The sequence below is a fragment of the Leptonychotes weddellii genome, chromosome 9 (assembly GCF_054177405.1).
Source record: "Leptonychotes weddellii isolate Sample4059 chromosome 9, ASM5417740v2, whole genome shotgun sequence".
NCBI classification, from domain to species: Eukaryota; Metazoa; Chordata; class Mammalia; order Carnivora; family Phocidae; genus Leptonychotes; species Leptonychotes weddellii.
Window position 1 is genome coordinate 275,199 of NC_138377.1, and position 14,742 is coordinate 289,940.

A 14,742-nucleotide genomic window follows, 5' to 3' on the forward strand; every position below is an offset into this window, starting at 1 on the left:
GGGGCGCGCCGGGCGGGGGCGGGGGGCCGGGTGGGGGTGGGGCGGGGGCGCGTGGGAGGGGGCGCGCCGGGCGGGGGAGGGGGGCCGGGTGGGGGTGGGGCGGGGGCGCGGGGGAGGGGGCGCGCCGGGCGGGGGGCGCGTGGGGCAGGGGAAGGGGGGCCGGCCACTACGAAGCCTCACGCAGCCCCCTCTGTCCACAGCCGTGTGCAAGCAAGGATGTAACCTGCTCCACGGGGGCTGCGCCGTGCCCGGGGAGTGCAGGTGAGTGCGCCGCCGGCCCCTCTCCTGCCCTCGCGGGCCCCCTCAGCAGAAGCGGGTCTTGTGGCTGAGTGGGATGTCAGGGACCTGGCCCTGCTGGGGGGTCCCTGCTGCGGACCGCTGAGAGCCAGCGCAGGGCAGGCGCCTGTCCTGATGCAGGTAGTTCTTCGGCAGAGTGTGGCAAGGGGCGGGGGAGGGTGGCCCGGGCCATCCCACCTAACTTTGGGGCCAGGAGCCACCCAGAGATGGGTGCCCAGAGCACAACAGGCACGGAGGGCACAGGGGCTCATGCCATGGGCGGGGACAGAGAGAGGCCCAGTGTGGGAGTGGGACCCAGGAAAGAAGAGGGGCACTAGAGGGGGTGGGCTGGAGGGGGATGGAAGGACAGTGCAGCTGCTGTGTGGGAAGAACCAAGTGGGGAGGCTGCTGCAGGGCTGGGAGGTGGTGGGCGATGACCAGCAGGAGATGGGGAGGTGGGCGGGACCCACAAGCATCCTGCAGTGGGTTTGAAGGAGGGCTGGGAAGAAGAGCTAGGGGGCAGGGAGGAACCCAAGTCTTCCTGCCAGGGCCGCTTAACAGCAGAAGTGCCACGCCTGAGGCCAGATGGCCTCAGGAAGAGTAGGCATGGCAGAGCAAGGGAGGTGATATTGGGGGTCATGTGTCCTTGGTCCTGGGAGACATCACCAAAGCAGAGGATCAGTGTGACTCAAGACACACGGTGGGGAGCTGGTGGCACACAGGCAGGGTTTAGAGCCTCAGGCCAGGGGCAGATGTAGAGGAGAGGTCAAGGAGCCCACACACGGGATGAGCTGAGGGTCCAGGGCACCAGGAGATGACGCGGGATGGGCTGGGGGTCGTAGGGTCATCGGGAGATGACACGGTTGGGCTGCGGGTCGTAGGGTCACCGGGAGATGACACGGATGGGCTGTAGGGACACTGGGAGATGACACGGGATGGGGGTCGTAGGGTCACCGGGAGATGGCACGGGACGGGACAGGGGTTGTAGGGACACCGGGAGATGACATGGGATGGGCCAGGTGTCGTAGGGACACCGGGAGATGACAAAGGACGGGCTGGGGGTCTTAGGGACACCAGGAGATGACAAAGGACGGGCTGGAGGTTGTAGGGACACTAGGAGATGACAAAGGACGGGCCGGGCCCAGGAGATGACACGGGACAGGCTGGAAGTTGTAGGGACACCAGGAGATGACATGGGATGGGCTAGGGGTCGTAGGGACACCGAGAGATGACAAAGGACAGTCTGGGGGTCATAGGAACACCGGGAGATGACAAAGGACAGGTTGGGGGTTGTAGGGACACCAGGAGATGACATGGGATGGGCTGGGGGTCATAGGGTCACCAGGATATGAGAAAGACGGACCGGGTGTTGGTTGGGGGCATGAGAAGAGTGAGAGGTCTGAGTGTCTCCTGCAGGTAGGGGAAACCATTGGAGACCTTGAGCAGGGCCTGGGTGGGGTGGGGGGCTGGGAGCTGTGGGTGAAGCTTGTTGTCTGTTGGGGGGAGTAAGGGAGCCGGGCAGCAGGAGGCGCCGGGCTTGGAGCAGGTGAGGGGTACAGTGTGGAAGCCGGGGTGGGTTCCAGGGATGCACAAGGATGGCCCGGGGGCTGGGGGACAGGTGGATGCTCAGTGAATCCTTAGGAGGGGCTGCAACCTGTCAGCCAAGCAGGGAGGGGCGAGGGAGTCCTGCCCCAGCCGTGGGGTCATCGACCCCAGGACCTCACTCGGCGGGGTGGGTTTGCTGTCATGGACATCTTGCAGCAAGGACATTGAGCCCAAAGAAGTGAAGTAATTTTCCCGGGGTCAGCCAGTGTTGGTTTGGGAGCCGGCTGGCTCGGGAGACAGGAAGGGAGGGCGGGGACCCCTATGCGTGTCCTGTGGTGGCTTTGGCCTAGGAGGTGGCACGAAAAGCAGCCTGGCCAGCCCCACGGCAGGGAGGAGGAAGCAGACTTCTCCGGCAAGGGCAGAGGTTGGAGGTGGGGAGGGGGTCCCCGACCCAGCCACGCTACTGCCACCTCTGAGACAAGTTGGGCCTCTGGGCAGTGCAGGGAGCACGGCAGGGGTAAGGGGGCACCTAGTGGGAGCCTGGCCCAGGGTGGCTTCATGTCTTGGGGGGCAGGCACCCCCAGGCGTCCTATCCTGGGCGGCAGAGGTGGGTACCAGGCAGGCTGGATGCCTGCAGCAGGACCATCCCCTGCGGCCCTGCCTTCTGATTTGTGTGATGACTACAAGTCTGGAGACTCTGGGCAGGCGGCCCATGGGCAGTGAGCGTGGCGGGGCTGGGTCTGGCCTGCCCCCTAGTGCCACGCACCACCTTGATGCTGGGCCTGTAGCCGAGAGGGCCAGTGACTGAGCAGCCAGGCTGGGAGGAAGGTGGGAGAGAGGTGGATCTCCCTCCTCCCCCTCCCCTGCTGGTGTGGACGGTGGGGAGCCTTAGGTGCGCCCCCGCCCACCGCGGAGGGTGAGGCCCAGCTGCCGCTGGTGGCTCAGGGCTCAGGTTTCAGTACAGGACACCCCCCACCGGATGCTGCGGAGATGGCCCTGCCTTCCTGCCGCCTCCTCCCTGGGCTTCTGGAGCCACAGGCCAGGGAGGCTGGGGAGTTGGGGCCTGGTGAGGGCTGCCCCACCCAGGGCTGAGAGCACATCCTCGGGACCACAGGCGTCTGGGCGCTGTGCTTGGCCTCGTGGCTTCCTGGTGGGTGACCCAAGGCCTGTCACGGTTCCGCCCCCAGCCTTGGTCTCCTCATATCACCTGGAGGGAGGGTTCCCGGTGGGGATGAGCAGCCCTTGCGTGCGTGGTCCCTCCTCGAATGTCTGGGGCGGGATGGTGGAGCCATTTTTCAGCCTGGGCTTCCCTGTGGCCTGCCCGCTGAGCCTGTCAGCAGCCCTTGGCTGTGGGGCTCGGGGCAGCCCAGGAAGGGCCATGGCTCCTTCCTTTACAGAAATAAACTCACACAGCAGGTGCCCGCATGGAAGGGACGTGGCCTAGATGACAGTCCTGTTCCTCAGCACCTTCCAGTTCTAGGAAGGGGCCCTCGGGGGGCCTGTCCAGGGCCTGGAGGGCAGCCTGCTGTCCCCAGGGAGTCCGCTGCAGGACGATGGGCTCCTTCTCCTGACAGCAGTGCCCCCGAGTCGGGCTGAGCTCTGGGCCCTTGGAAGGCTGGCCCCACCTGGAGTGGGACCTGCATTAGTGGCCCGGGTGCCCTTTTTGCCCCAGCCGACTGCCTCCTCCTGAAGGACTTCCCAGAGAGAGTTCTGGCCCATAGGTGGAGGCAGGGCCAGGCCCTGGGGTTGTGGCCTTGGAGCCAAGAGGCCTCTCTAGGCTGTTTGCCAGGGAGCGGTGACTCTTCCTGGGTCAGGAACGGCCCTGCATGGGCCTCTTGCACGGCCGGCTTGGTGCAGAGCCTGTGGGCCTCTGTGTCCCCATCTGTGAGGTGGGCCCCTAATAGGGCTCCACGGGGAGAGAGAAGTTACTGTCCTCGAGTTCCAGGTGGGGTCACACGCAGCGCCCAAGGTCTCAGAGCTGGGGCTGAGCCCAGAGCCGTCTCCTGATGTCCCGCCGGCCTGCCCGGCCCGGGTGCCGCCCAGCCCTGGCGGCACCTGGCAAGCTGGGGCTGGCACGCTTGTTCCCGGGGTCCCGGCAGGGCCTTCCTTTCTCGGCGCTTGCTCTTGGGGCCCTGCTCAGGGGTGAGTCCCAAAATAGCTCGGGGAGGAGTGGCTGGGCAGCTGCGGCCGGCCATCCGAGGCCAGCGGCTGGGAAGTGCCCGTGAGGGTGCAGGCTGGCTGGCGGGGCTGTCACCCCCGCCTGGCCCGGGGCCTGCTCCGCTTCAAAGGCTGAGGCCGCCAGCCCTGGGGTGGCCCACGTGACTCCGCGCCTGCGTCCCGAGCTCCTGGAGTCGCCCCCCCGCAGCAGGCCTCACGCTCCCGGGCCTCCTGCAGGTGCAGCTACGGCTGGCAGGGGCGATTCTGTGATGAGTGTGTCCCGTACCCTGGCTGTGTGCATGGCAGCTGCGTGGACCCCTGGCAGTGCAACTGCGAGACCAACTGGGGTGGCCTGCTCTGCAACAAAGGTAGCTGGCGGCGGGTGGCCGGCCCGAGGGAGGATGCCCTCTGGGGAAGGTGGGCGCGAGGGCTGGGCCGGCATCTGAGGACCCTACCCGTGCCCCCAGACCTGAACTACTGCGGCAGCCACCACCCCTGCATCAACGGGGGCACGTGCATCAACGCCGAGCCCGACCGGTACCACTGCGCCTGCCCCGACGGCTACTCGGGCAAGAACTGTGAGCGGGGTACGTCGGTGGCCCGCTACTGGCTTTGGGACGGTGCCAGGGAGCCTGGCAGGGCCCCACGTCTCTGGCCTCTTGGTGCAGTGGGCACTCCCTGACCCCCGCCCTGGGGCCTTGGGGGCTTGGGGAGGAGCACTCATGGAAAGGTGGGGAGCCGGTGCTCTGCACCCCCAAACCCCTGCCCCTGCCTCTGGTTCCCAATGCAGCTGAGCACGCCTGTGCCTCCAACCCATGTGCCAATGGGGGCTCTTGTCACGAGGTGCCCTCCGGGTTCGAGTGCCACTGCCCGTCAGGCTGGAGCGGGCCCACCTGTGCGCTTGGTGAGTCTCCTCCCACGAGTGTGGGGGGCTCCAGCCTGGCATCTGAGGGGGTCTGGGAGTGGGGAGGGGGCAGGGTGGTCGGCTCCACAAATGTAGCCGAGGGGGTGGTAGTCAGGGCAGGAGTGACAGGTGCACGGCCCTGCCTCCCCCATGGACCCGGCTCCCCAGATGGCCCACGCCCCCACCCCTCCTGCTGTGTCCCTCCCCAGACATCGACGAGTGCGCCTCCAGCCCGTGCGCGGCAGGGGGCACCTGTGTGGACCAGGTGGACGGCTTCGAGTGCATCTGCCCCGAGCAGTGGGTGGGGGCCACCTGCCAGCTGGGTAAGGGTCGCGTGGGGCACGCGTGTGTTTGGACTGTGCTCTGTGCATGCGGCGGCTGCTGCTGGCGGTGCTGGGGCTGTGGGCGCTAGGCGTGGGCGCACGTGGGGCTGAGCCCCTTCGCTCCCATTGTCTCCTTCACAGACGCCAATGAATGTGAAGGGAAGCCGTGCCTTAATGCTTTTTCTTGCAAAAACCTGATTGGTGGCTATTACTGTGATTGCATTCCGGGCTGGAAGGGCGTCAACTGCCATATCAGTCAGTATGGGCGGCTGGGCGGGCTGCAGGTGGGCGGGGCTGGGGAGCGCAAGGACCCTGCCCGTGACCCTGCCCGTGACCCTGCCCCTTGTCCCCAGACGTCAGCGACTGCCGTGGGCAGTGTCAGCATGGTGGCACCTGCAAGGTAAGATGCAGCTGCCCTGCCCCTGCACACACGTGGGAGCTGCCCCCGGGGGCGGGGGGCTCTGAGGCTCACGCCCCGGCCTTTCCTTACCCTCCGCCAGGACCTGACGCCCGGCTACCAGTGTGTGTGCCCGCGGGGCTTCGGTGGCCGGCACTGTGAGCTGCAGCTGAACTCGTGTACCAGCAGCCCCTGTCACGGTGGCCTCTGCGAGGACCTGGTGGACGGCTTCCACTGCCACTGCCCCAAGGGCACCTCCGGGCCACTGTGCGAGGTGAGGCCCGGACCACTGCCCTAGGGGCTGCAGGGGCGCACCATCGTTCCCAGGCCACCCTAGCGAGCGGGACTGGCTGCAGTCGGGGTGGGCCATACAGAGTATCCTGGGCTCGGTTCTGGGTGGAGACCTGGTGTCAGAGCCCTGGGTGGGCGGGGGCGGGGGGGTCACAGGGTCACTTGTCGTGACGCGTGCCTCCTGATGGGGTGGGCCAGGAGCCAGGGCAGGTCAGCTGGCTGCCCAGGAGGCCGGAAGGATCTTAATGCCATAGAGCATGTGAGCAGCGTCAAAGAGGGGCCTTGGGGTGGGATGGGGTGCCCGAGGGTGTGTGGGGCCGCACTGTGACGTGTGTCCCAGTAGGGGTAGGTGATGCTCCCTGGTGCCTCACGACCCCACCTTCCTCTGACCTGCCCTGGCCTTTGGGGATCCGGGGGCACTAGGGGCAGGACTCCTGACCGGCAGGCCTCCTGGAACCCTTGGTAGAAGTTCCTCCCGTGCCTGTGGATCCCGGCGGGGACGCTTTTGGGAAAGCCCCACAGACTGGGCTCAGGGTGGCTGTGCTGGCTGGGGAGGGGGTCACGAGCTGGCTTTCCTGCCAGCAGGAGGGGCGAAGGCCGGATGCTGCCTCGTGAGACAGAGGAAGTGGGCCGCCTCGGAGCCGAGGGTGGCGGGAGGGGCCTGGTGGCCTGCAGGTGTTTCCGTCCAGCTGATGGGCCTGGACAGTCTCAGGGGGGCGGTCCTACAGGCTCTGGCCGAGGCCTGGGTGTGCAGGCTGGGCGGGGCCTGGGCCTCCAGGATTCCTCGGAGGGACACCAGGCGTGGCTGTCTCCCGGTCCCTCTGGCCCTCACAGATGCTCCCGCCCCGCAGGTAGACATAGACTTCTGCGAGCCCAGCCCCTGCCAGAACGGGGCCCGCTGCTACAACCTGGAGGGCGATTATTACTGTGCATGCCCCGACGACATGGGCGGCAAGAACTGCTCTGTGCCCAGGGAGCCGTGTCCGGGCGGGGCTTGCAGAGGTGGGGCGGGGCCCGCGGTGGCGGGGCGGGGCCCGCGGCGGCGGGGCGGGGCGGGGCCCGCGGCGGCGGGGCGGGGCCGGCAGCCCTCGGGGCGTGCTGACCCCGCCCCATGTGCCGCAGTGATCGACGGCTGCGGGTTTGAGGCGGGGCCCCGAGCGGCCGCCGTGGCCCCTTCGGGCGTGTGTGGCCCGCACGGACACTGCGTCAGCCTGCCCGGGGGCAACTTCTCCTGCGTGTGCGACAGCGGCTTCACGGGCGCCTACTGCCATGAGAGTGAGCGGCCGAGGGCTGCGCGGCGGGGGGCGGGGGGGCGCGGGGGCGCGGGGCCGGCCGGCCGGGACGACCCCAGCCCCGCTCACCGCCGCCTCCCGCAGACATCGACGACTGTCTGGGGCAGCCGTGTCGCAATGGGGGCACGTGCATCGACGAGGTGGACGCCTTCCGCTGCTTCTGCCCCAGCGGCTGGGAGGGCGAGCTCTGCGACACCAGTGAGTGGGCCTGCGCTGCCCCTTCGGTCCCCGCGCCCAGTGGGTCCCCAGCTCCAGGTGGTTGGTGCCCAGAAGGGACCTGGGCTGGGGGGGTGCCCCGCAGGTGTCTCCGCCCCTGTCTCTCCCCCGCCGCCGCCCCCCCCCCCCCGAGCGCCGGCGACCCCGCTGACCGGCGTCCTCGCCCCCAGATCCCAACGACTGCCTCCCCGATCCCTGCCACAGCCGCGGCCGCTGCTACGACCTGGTCAATGATTTCTACTGCGCATGTGACGATGGCTGGAAGGGCAAGACCTGCCACTCGCGTGAGTGTCCCGGGCCCTGGCGCGCAGGGCCGCCCGCCGCCCGGGCATGCGCACTGAGCGGCCGTGTGCCCACAGGCGAGTTCCAGTGCGACGCGTACACCTGCAGCAATGGCGGCACGTGCTATGACAGCGGGGACACCTTCCGCTGCGCCTGCCCCCCGGGCTGGAAGGGCAGCACCTGCACCATCGGTGCGTGAGCGGGCCCGGAGGGGGGCGGGCCCCGCGCTCCCAGACCACGGCCGCCGGCCCCGCCCCCTGGGCCCTGGCGCCTCGGGGTCTCGAGCGGAGGCCCCGCACCTGCCCGCGGGCCCACGACCAGCCTCTCTTCTCCCCTTCCCCCTTCACAGCCAAGAATAGTAGCTGCCTGCCCAACCCCTGCGTGAATGGGGGCACGTGCGTGGGCAGCGGGGACTCGTTCTCCTGCATCTGCCGGGACGGCTGGGAGGGCCGCACCTGCACGCACAGTGAGCTTGTGGGTGGGGGGCTGCAGAGGGAGGCCCTGGGGAATGGGCGCAGGCCTGTGGGGTAGGAGCCGGGGCCTCATTACTTGGCTCCTTGGTCCTGCTCCTTGCACCTGTCCGCTAAAGCCCAGCTGTACCCCAGGACCTCCGTTCCCAGCCCTGTAGCCTCACCCCTACTCCTGGTGAGTCCTGGGCGGTATCGCCGTGCTGGGCACTGGCTGCGAAGCCACACTCCTGCCCCTCACCTCCCTCACGGCCCCCAGCCCCCGATGGACTGCGTTCTCCAGGATAGGCACCCCCGTGACCCGTCCTCCTGGAGCTAGCTGCCCCGGCCTCCCCACCCGGGGTCAGTGGGCTGGCGTGGACAGTGCCCCCCAGGCCTGGCACAGGGGTTGCTGGGTGGGTGGATGCGGTGCTGACCTTCCTCTCTCTTCTCACACGCAGATACGAACGACTGCAACCCCCTGCCTTGGTGAGTGGCAGCCCTGGAGGCCGGCTGACCCCAGGGAGCTCGGCCTGCGGGGGGGCCTCCCTGAGACCTGCTCTCTGCCCTGCAGCTACAACGGTGGCGTCTGCGTCGATGGCATCAACTGGTTTCGCTGCGAGTGTGCTCCCGGCTTCGCGGGTCCCGATTGCCGCATCAGTGAGGGGCCCGGGGCGCCTGGGCAGGGAGGGGGGTGCTGCGGGGCCCAGCCCTGGGGGCTCCTTCCAGCCCGCCCGCTCGTCTGGGCCTCACCAGCAGTTCCCTCTGCTCAGCTGGGGGCTGCCCTGTGAGGGCAGGGGTCCCCGGAGGCTCCTGCCCACGCTGTGCCAGAGGCGCGTGGAGAAGGACAGGGGCAGGTGCTCATCAACGCCCTTGACCGCGGACAGAGCCGGTGCCGGCCGGCCCAGAGGCCCCGAGGGGCACACCAGGGGGCACACCGGGGCCTGGGCTGTCGGGGGCTCCACCGGTTTGCAGGGGTCTCCTCTCCTGGCCTGAGCGTCTTCTGGGCCCTGCGTGTGGGCGCTTGCCCCCTCGCTGCCTTCTGAGCCGGGCACTTTCTCTGCAGACATCGACGAGTGCCAGTCCTCGCCTTGTGCCTACGGGGCCACGTGTGTGGACGAGATCAACGGCTATCACTGCAGCTGTCCGCCAGGCCGGACCGGCTCGCGGTGCCAGGATGGTAGGTGGGGGGCACCGTGCCCTGGGGGGGGGGCGTGCCGGCAGGGGCGTGGGGAGGACCTGGCCTCCAGGGCCGGCCTGCAGATGCCCCCCGCTCTTTCTTCCCACAGTGATTGGCTTTGGGAGGCCTTGCTGGTCGCAGGGAGTGCCCTTCGCGCACGGGAGCTCCTGGGTGGAAGACTGTAACAGCTGTCGCTGTGTGGACGGCCGCCGGGACTGCAGCAAGGTGTGCGGCCGCCCGCGAGCTTCCCCGCCCCGCCTGCAACACCAGGGGGCTGCCGCTGGGGGCTGCGGAGAGCCGCGCCCACCGCCTCCGCCGGGCCTCCTGGGAGGAGGGCCCTGGGGCACAAGCAGGCCCTTCTCATTGTGTAGCTGGGGAAACAGCCTGCTGAAGCTCTGGAAGCTGCCGGCAGAGGCCCTGCCTCGCCTCGTCCTTCCTCGGGCCACCCCTGCCCTGGTGGGGGTCCGTTGTGGTTCTGAGTCCGTCCTGGGAGGCCATGCTGGGGCGGGGCACCCTGGGCCTTGCTGACCCCAAGCGCGTCTTTCTCTCCTGCATGGTGCCCGTGTGTGTCTGTGGGTCCTCGTCTGCGTGTGCCTGCGTCTGTCCCCTGTGCGTGACCCAGGTGTGGTGTGGGCGTAAGCCTTGCCTGCTGGCCGGCCGGCCCGACACCCTCAGTGCCCAGTGCCCGCCAGGGCAGCGGTGCCAAGAGAAGGCCCCGGGCCAGTGCCTGCAGCCTCCCTGCGCGGCCTGGGGGGAGTGTGGCACGGAGGAGCCCCTGCTCCCCAGCACCCTGTGCCTGCCGCGCTCCAGCCACCTGGACAACAACTGTGCCCGCCTCACGTTGCACTTCAACCGTGACCAGGTGCCCCAGGTGAGTGGTCCCGGACGGTGGGCACACTGAGTGCAGAACCCTGACGCCTGCATCCGTTCTCAGAGTGGCCACTCAGATGGCCTGAGGAACCGCTCAGGGAGCCTGGCCTCGTGGGGTCGAGAGGAGGGAGGGTTGAGCCCAGTGTGCACTCGGAATCCGGGCAGGAGGGCTCAGCACTAGGTGAGCCCCCCCTCCTTCGGGCCTGCGTAGAGCTCCTTCCGGCAGGAAAGCGAGGACCGGGCAGTGGGGACACCTCCAGGCCCCACCCACCCCGCCTGGTGGTGGCAGTCTGCGTCTTGGGGGGCGCGCAGGAGCGGACTAGGGAGTCAGCTCCCTCCTGGGCCCCCCGCGTTCCTGGCCTGCTCCTTGTGGGCCATAAGGTGTGACCTGCCACACGCCCGTGGGGCCAGCGGCAGGACGGGCAGCCTCAGGTCCACGGCCCCCAGGATCCCGCTCACGTGCTGCTCGTCCCTGCCCAGGGCACCACTGTGGGCGCCATCTGCTCTGGGATCCGCGCCCTGCCGGCCACGAGGGCGGTGGCCCGGGACCACTTGCTGGTGCTGCTCTGTGACCGGCCGTTCTCAGGGGCCAGCGCGGTCGAGGTGGCTGTGGTGAGTCCTGGGCCGACGGGTGGCCACTCTTGTCTACTTCTCCTGTTCCAGAGTCCCGTCCTGTCTCAGTTCTTGGGAGGCGCTGGGGACAGAGGCCCAGGCCAGGCTTGTCCCCAGGTGCTGGGGGGCATAGGGTGACCCAGGGAACCAGGGCTCGGTTCCAGTCTGGTTGTACGTTGGGGGACTGGTGCACCCTGTGCCCTCACTGGGGGCTGGTGGGACCAGGCTGGGCACGCGTACAGCTCGGTAGGGCCAGCATATACAGCCAGCCTGGCAGGGGGTGGAAGGCAGAGCTGGGAGGGCCTGAGGGGGCAGAGGAGCATCTGAGAGGGGACAGGGAGGACCAGGAGTCAGCTCTGGGCTGGCGGAGATGGTCGTTGGCAGTCAGTGGGGTCAGCTTCTCGAGAAGGAGAGGAGCAAGGGTGTAGGGTCAGGTCGCCTGTCCCATCTGAAACGAAGGAAGGGTCTGGGACAACTGGCGGGGGGCAGAGAAAGCTCATCTGCGGGTGAGGGGCGGTGCCCCACGAGGCGTGGAGGGAGACTGTGGGTGCAGGTGCCCGTAGGGAGAGGTCCTAGGAGGCCCGGTTCAGCCACAGGAACAGGCCACGGGAGCTGCCAGTGGCTGGCTCTCCGGCACAGGGATTTCGGAGGCAGTGTGGATGGAGTGGCGGCTGGGTCTCAGGTCTGGGGTCTGAGGCCATGGAGGCCAGGGCTCTGGGCAAGAGTCTCTGGAGCTGTGGGAAGCCCCCCAGGCAGCAGCAGTTGAGCCTGAGGAAGCTCGGAGAAGGAAGGCCCGTGTCCGGGCTCCAGGGTAGACGGTGGTAGGGTGTAGCAGTGGGGTTTCTCCTGGGCAGGGCCAGGGAGGCTGTGGGCCCAGGGCTGGGGCTGTGGGGGTGGGAGCCTTCTTCTGGAACCCTGAGTCCGAGCCAGGGGGCTGAGACAGAGAGGCGGGTTGGATGCCTGGGCCAGTGGGATTCTAGGTGGTAATGCTTCATCCTCACCGGGTCCCCTTGCTCTGCCTGTGTTGTATCCCTCAATGTCTGTGCAGGAAGGGTGCCCCTGGTTCAGGTCACCCTGGGATATGGGGTCCGGGCCACATCCATGTGGCTGAGCAGGTGTCCTCGGGGCCTTGGTCTGGGCCCTGGGCGGGTATCAGGTGTGAACGGGTAACTGTGAGTGTCACGAGGCTGGGCCCTGGGGAAGTGCGGGGAGAGAGAAGGGGAAAAGGCAGGGCAGATTCTCAGGGCACTGGCTGCTTGCCGCCCTTGGGGTGTCAGGGGCCGCTGAGGCGGAGGCAGGCACTGGGGGTGGTGAGGTTGTACAGAGCCCTGGAGCCCTTGGGTGCGGCCCGCTGGGGCCGGGCGCCTGCCTGGGAAGGATAGCCACGCTCTTCCCAGATGCAAGGGGGTCAGGGTGGGCCAGGCCACACCCGCCTCCCCTGAACCGTGTGGTTGGGGGCAGGCCTCCTGCAGGCCTCTCCTCCAGCGAGTCTCCCCACGAGAAGCCCCGGGGGCCCCCATGCCGCAGTCACCTGCCTCCCTCTCGGCAGCTGGCCGGGAGCCTCAGTGCTCCGTGGTCCGGGCGCGGGGCATGCGGCTCGTGCTGGCTCCTGCCACGGTGAGTGGGGGCCTCTCAGCGCGGTCTTCTGTCGTAGTCCTTCAGCCCCGCGAGGGACCTGCCCGACAGCAGCCTGATCCAGAGCACAGCTCACGCCATTGTGGCCGCCATCACTCAGCGGGGCAATAGCTCGCTACTCTTGGCTGTCACCGAGGTCAAAGTGGAGACCGTCGTCGTGGGCAGCTCCTCCGTGGGTGAGCAGGGCGCCTGGGGGCCTAGTGGGAATCGTTCCGGCACACGGCGGGGCCAGGCTGAGTGCAGGTGTGGGGCTCTCGGGTCCTCCGCCCTGCCCCCGCCGTCCCGGCCCCTCCCCTGAGCCCCTCCCCTGGGCCCCTGCCCCCCAGGCAGGAGCCAAAGGACGGGGCATGCAGGCGTGGGCACGTGCCCGGCCCCCGCACCCGGCCAGCCCTCTCATGCCCCCCCAGGTCTGCTGGTGCTGGTGCTGTGCAGCGTGTTCAGCGTGCTGTGTCTGGCGTGCGTGGTCATCTGCGTGTGGTGGACCCGCAAGCGCAGGAAAGAGCGGGAGAGGAGCCGGCTGCCACAGGAGGAGAGTGCCAACAACCAGTGGGCCCCCCTGAACCCCATCCGCAACCCCATCGAGCGGCTGGGTGGCGGCGGCCTGTGTGGGGGCCACAAAGATGTGCTTTACCCATGCAAGAACTTCACAGCCCCGCGCAGGGTGGGCGAGGCGCTGCCCGGGCCTGCAGGCCACAGGGAAGGCGGGGAGGAGGAGGAGGAGGAGTCCGGCCACGGCGAGGGAGACTGCCTGGAGGCCGAGAAGTTCCTCTCGCACAAATTCACCAAAGACCCTAGCTGCTCCCCCGGGAGGCCGGCCTGCTGGGCCTCGGGCCCCAAAGTGGACAACCGTGCGGTCAGGAGCGTCAATGACTTACGCCACGCCGGCAAGGAGTAGGGCAGGGGCCAGCAGCTGGGCCGGGACCCAGGACCCTTCACCGGGCGCCACGCCACCCGCCGGACCATAGGAGGCCGAGGCCGTGTGCATAGTTTCTTTATTTTGTGTAAAAAACACCAAAAACCAAAAACAAATGTTTATTTTCTACGTTTCTTTAACCTTGTATAAATTATTCGAGGACTGTCAGGCGGGAAACAATGGAGTATTCTCGGGTAGTTGCTATTTTTGTAACGTTTGTGTGTGTCACACTCACGTGGCAGGAGAGAGCGGAGGGTGTGTGTGTCCTCGCCAGCTCGTTTGTGGCCAGACGTGGTGCACTGTTTACAGAATCTTCCTCATTATTCCTCATTTGGCGTTCTCAGTGGCTCCAGGCCAAAGAGCCAGTGGGACACATGGCTGTTGGCGTGGCCCATGGCGTTGGTGGGACCCATGGCTGTCAGTGTGGCCTGTGGCGTTTGGTGGGACAACCCAAGGCTACTGGCGTGGCCCATGGCATGGGTGGGACCCGTGGCTGACAGAGTGGCCCGTGGCCGTCGGTGGGACCCCCTGTGGCTGACAGCACAGCCCACGGTCGTCGGTGTGGCCTGAGGCCGTTGGTGGGACCTGTGGAGTGTGGCATGGCCCGTGGCTGTCGGTGGCACCTGTGGTGGTCAGTGGGGCTTGAGGTCCTCGCAGGGGCCCGCAGCGTTCGGCACGGCCCCGAGGCCCGCGGGCAGACCCTGGCTGGCTCGCCGGCCGGTCCCTTCCGCCCGCTGTCCTGGCCTGCTCCCGCCTGGAGCACCCGCTGTAGAGATCTTTCAACTGTGTTTCCGGAAGTGCCCTTCCCGACTGCTCTGTTCTCCCCGGGACGGGGGCAGTATCGAAGCTCGTGACAAGTGCCTTCACACAGACCCTCCCCTCGCAACTGTCAGCGTTTGCCGTGGGCTCTGGGCCGCTGCCCACCTGCTGGCCCCGGCCCCCTCCTTGTGAAAGTGCGTTTTTGTAAATATGTACATATTAAATGAATCACTCTGTATATTTGATTTAATAACTTAAACGTTTTGGCCTTCCTTGTTCTTTTTGGTGCTGTTCCTTGTTATCTGGAGGTGCGCAGGGAGGCTGGGGTGCAGGCTGCGTGTCGGGCCACGTGACCGTGGTGGCTACAGGTGGGGAGATGGCCGGCGGGCCCCGGGGGGCCACCCCTGGGTGCCCGAGGCCAGGAGCGCGTCGCTATCCTGTGTGGTTGACACGGGCTTGGCGGAAACGGTCCGGGAAGCGGGGGGAGGGAGGTGCTTTGCATCCCCTACTAAAAATGGCTATTAAAAAAAATGTTTCGTAAAACAGCTTAAAGTTGCTTATTAATTAAAAGCTATCAAAAGTTTGAGGAAATTACCAAGTCAAGCCTTGAGAGAATGAAACCACAAGGCTGAAGGCCGCCGTTC

At 67.6% G+C, this 14,742-nt stretch overlaps 1 protein-coding gene across 1 annotated transcript in view; it reads left to right on the plus strand.

Annotated features, from left to right (window-relative positions):
• The window catches only part of JAG2 (jagged canonical Notch ligand 2), a 24,698-nt gene extending 10,341 nt beyond the window's left edge, over positions 1–14,357 (plus strand). Inside the window, exons 5-26 of the mRNA XM_081829724.1 lie at positions 117–261; positions 4,216–4,346; positions 4,446–4,565; positions 4,769–4,882; positions 5,092–5,205; positions 5,347–5,460; positions 5,559–5,605; positions 5,706–5,876; positions 6,745–6,895; positions 7,016–7,168; positions 7,270–7,383; positions 7,572–7,685; positions 7,761–7,874; positions 8,033–8,149; positions 8,591–8,618; positions 8,704–8,789; positions 9,196–9,309; positions 9,419–9,534; positions 9,932–10,180; positions 10,660–10,791; positions 12,446–12,602; positions 12,834–14,357. Of these exons, the coding sequence (XP_081685850.1) occupies positions 117–261; positions 4,216–4,346; positions 4,446–4,565; positions 4,769–4,882; positions 5,092–5,205; positions 5,347–5,460; positions 5,559–5,605; positions 5,706–5,876; positions 6,745–6,895; positions 7,016–7,168; positions 7,270–7,383; positions 7,572–7,685; positions 7,761–7,874; positions 8,033–8,149; positions 8,591–8,618; positions 8,704–8,789; positions 9,196–9,309; positions 9,419–9,534; positions 9,932–10,180; positions 10,660–10,791; positions 12,446–12,602; positions 12,834–13,321 (3,089 nt within the window). The 3' untranslated portion in view covers positions 13,322–14,357. The remainder of the gene's footprint in view (positions 1–116; positions 262–4,215; positions 4,347–4,445; positions 4,566–4,768; positions 4,883–5,091; positions 5,206–5,346; positions 5,461–5,558; positions 5,606–5,705; positions 5,877–6,744; positions 6,896–7,015; positions 7,169–7,269; positions 7,384–7,571; positions 7,686–7,760; positions 7,875–8,032; positions 8,150–8,590; positions 8,619–8,703; positions 8,790–9,195; positions 9,310–9,418; positions 9,535–9,931; positions 10,181–10,659; positions 10,792–12,445; positions 12,603–12,833) is intronic.
• Positions 14,358–14,742: the final 385 nt, after the last annotated feature.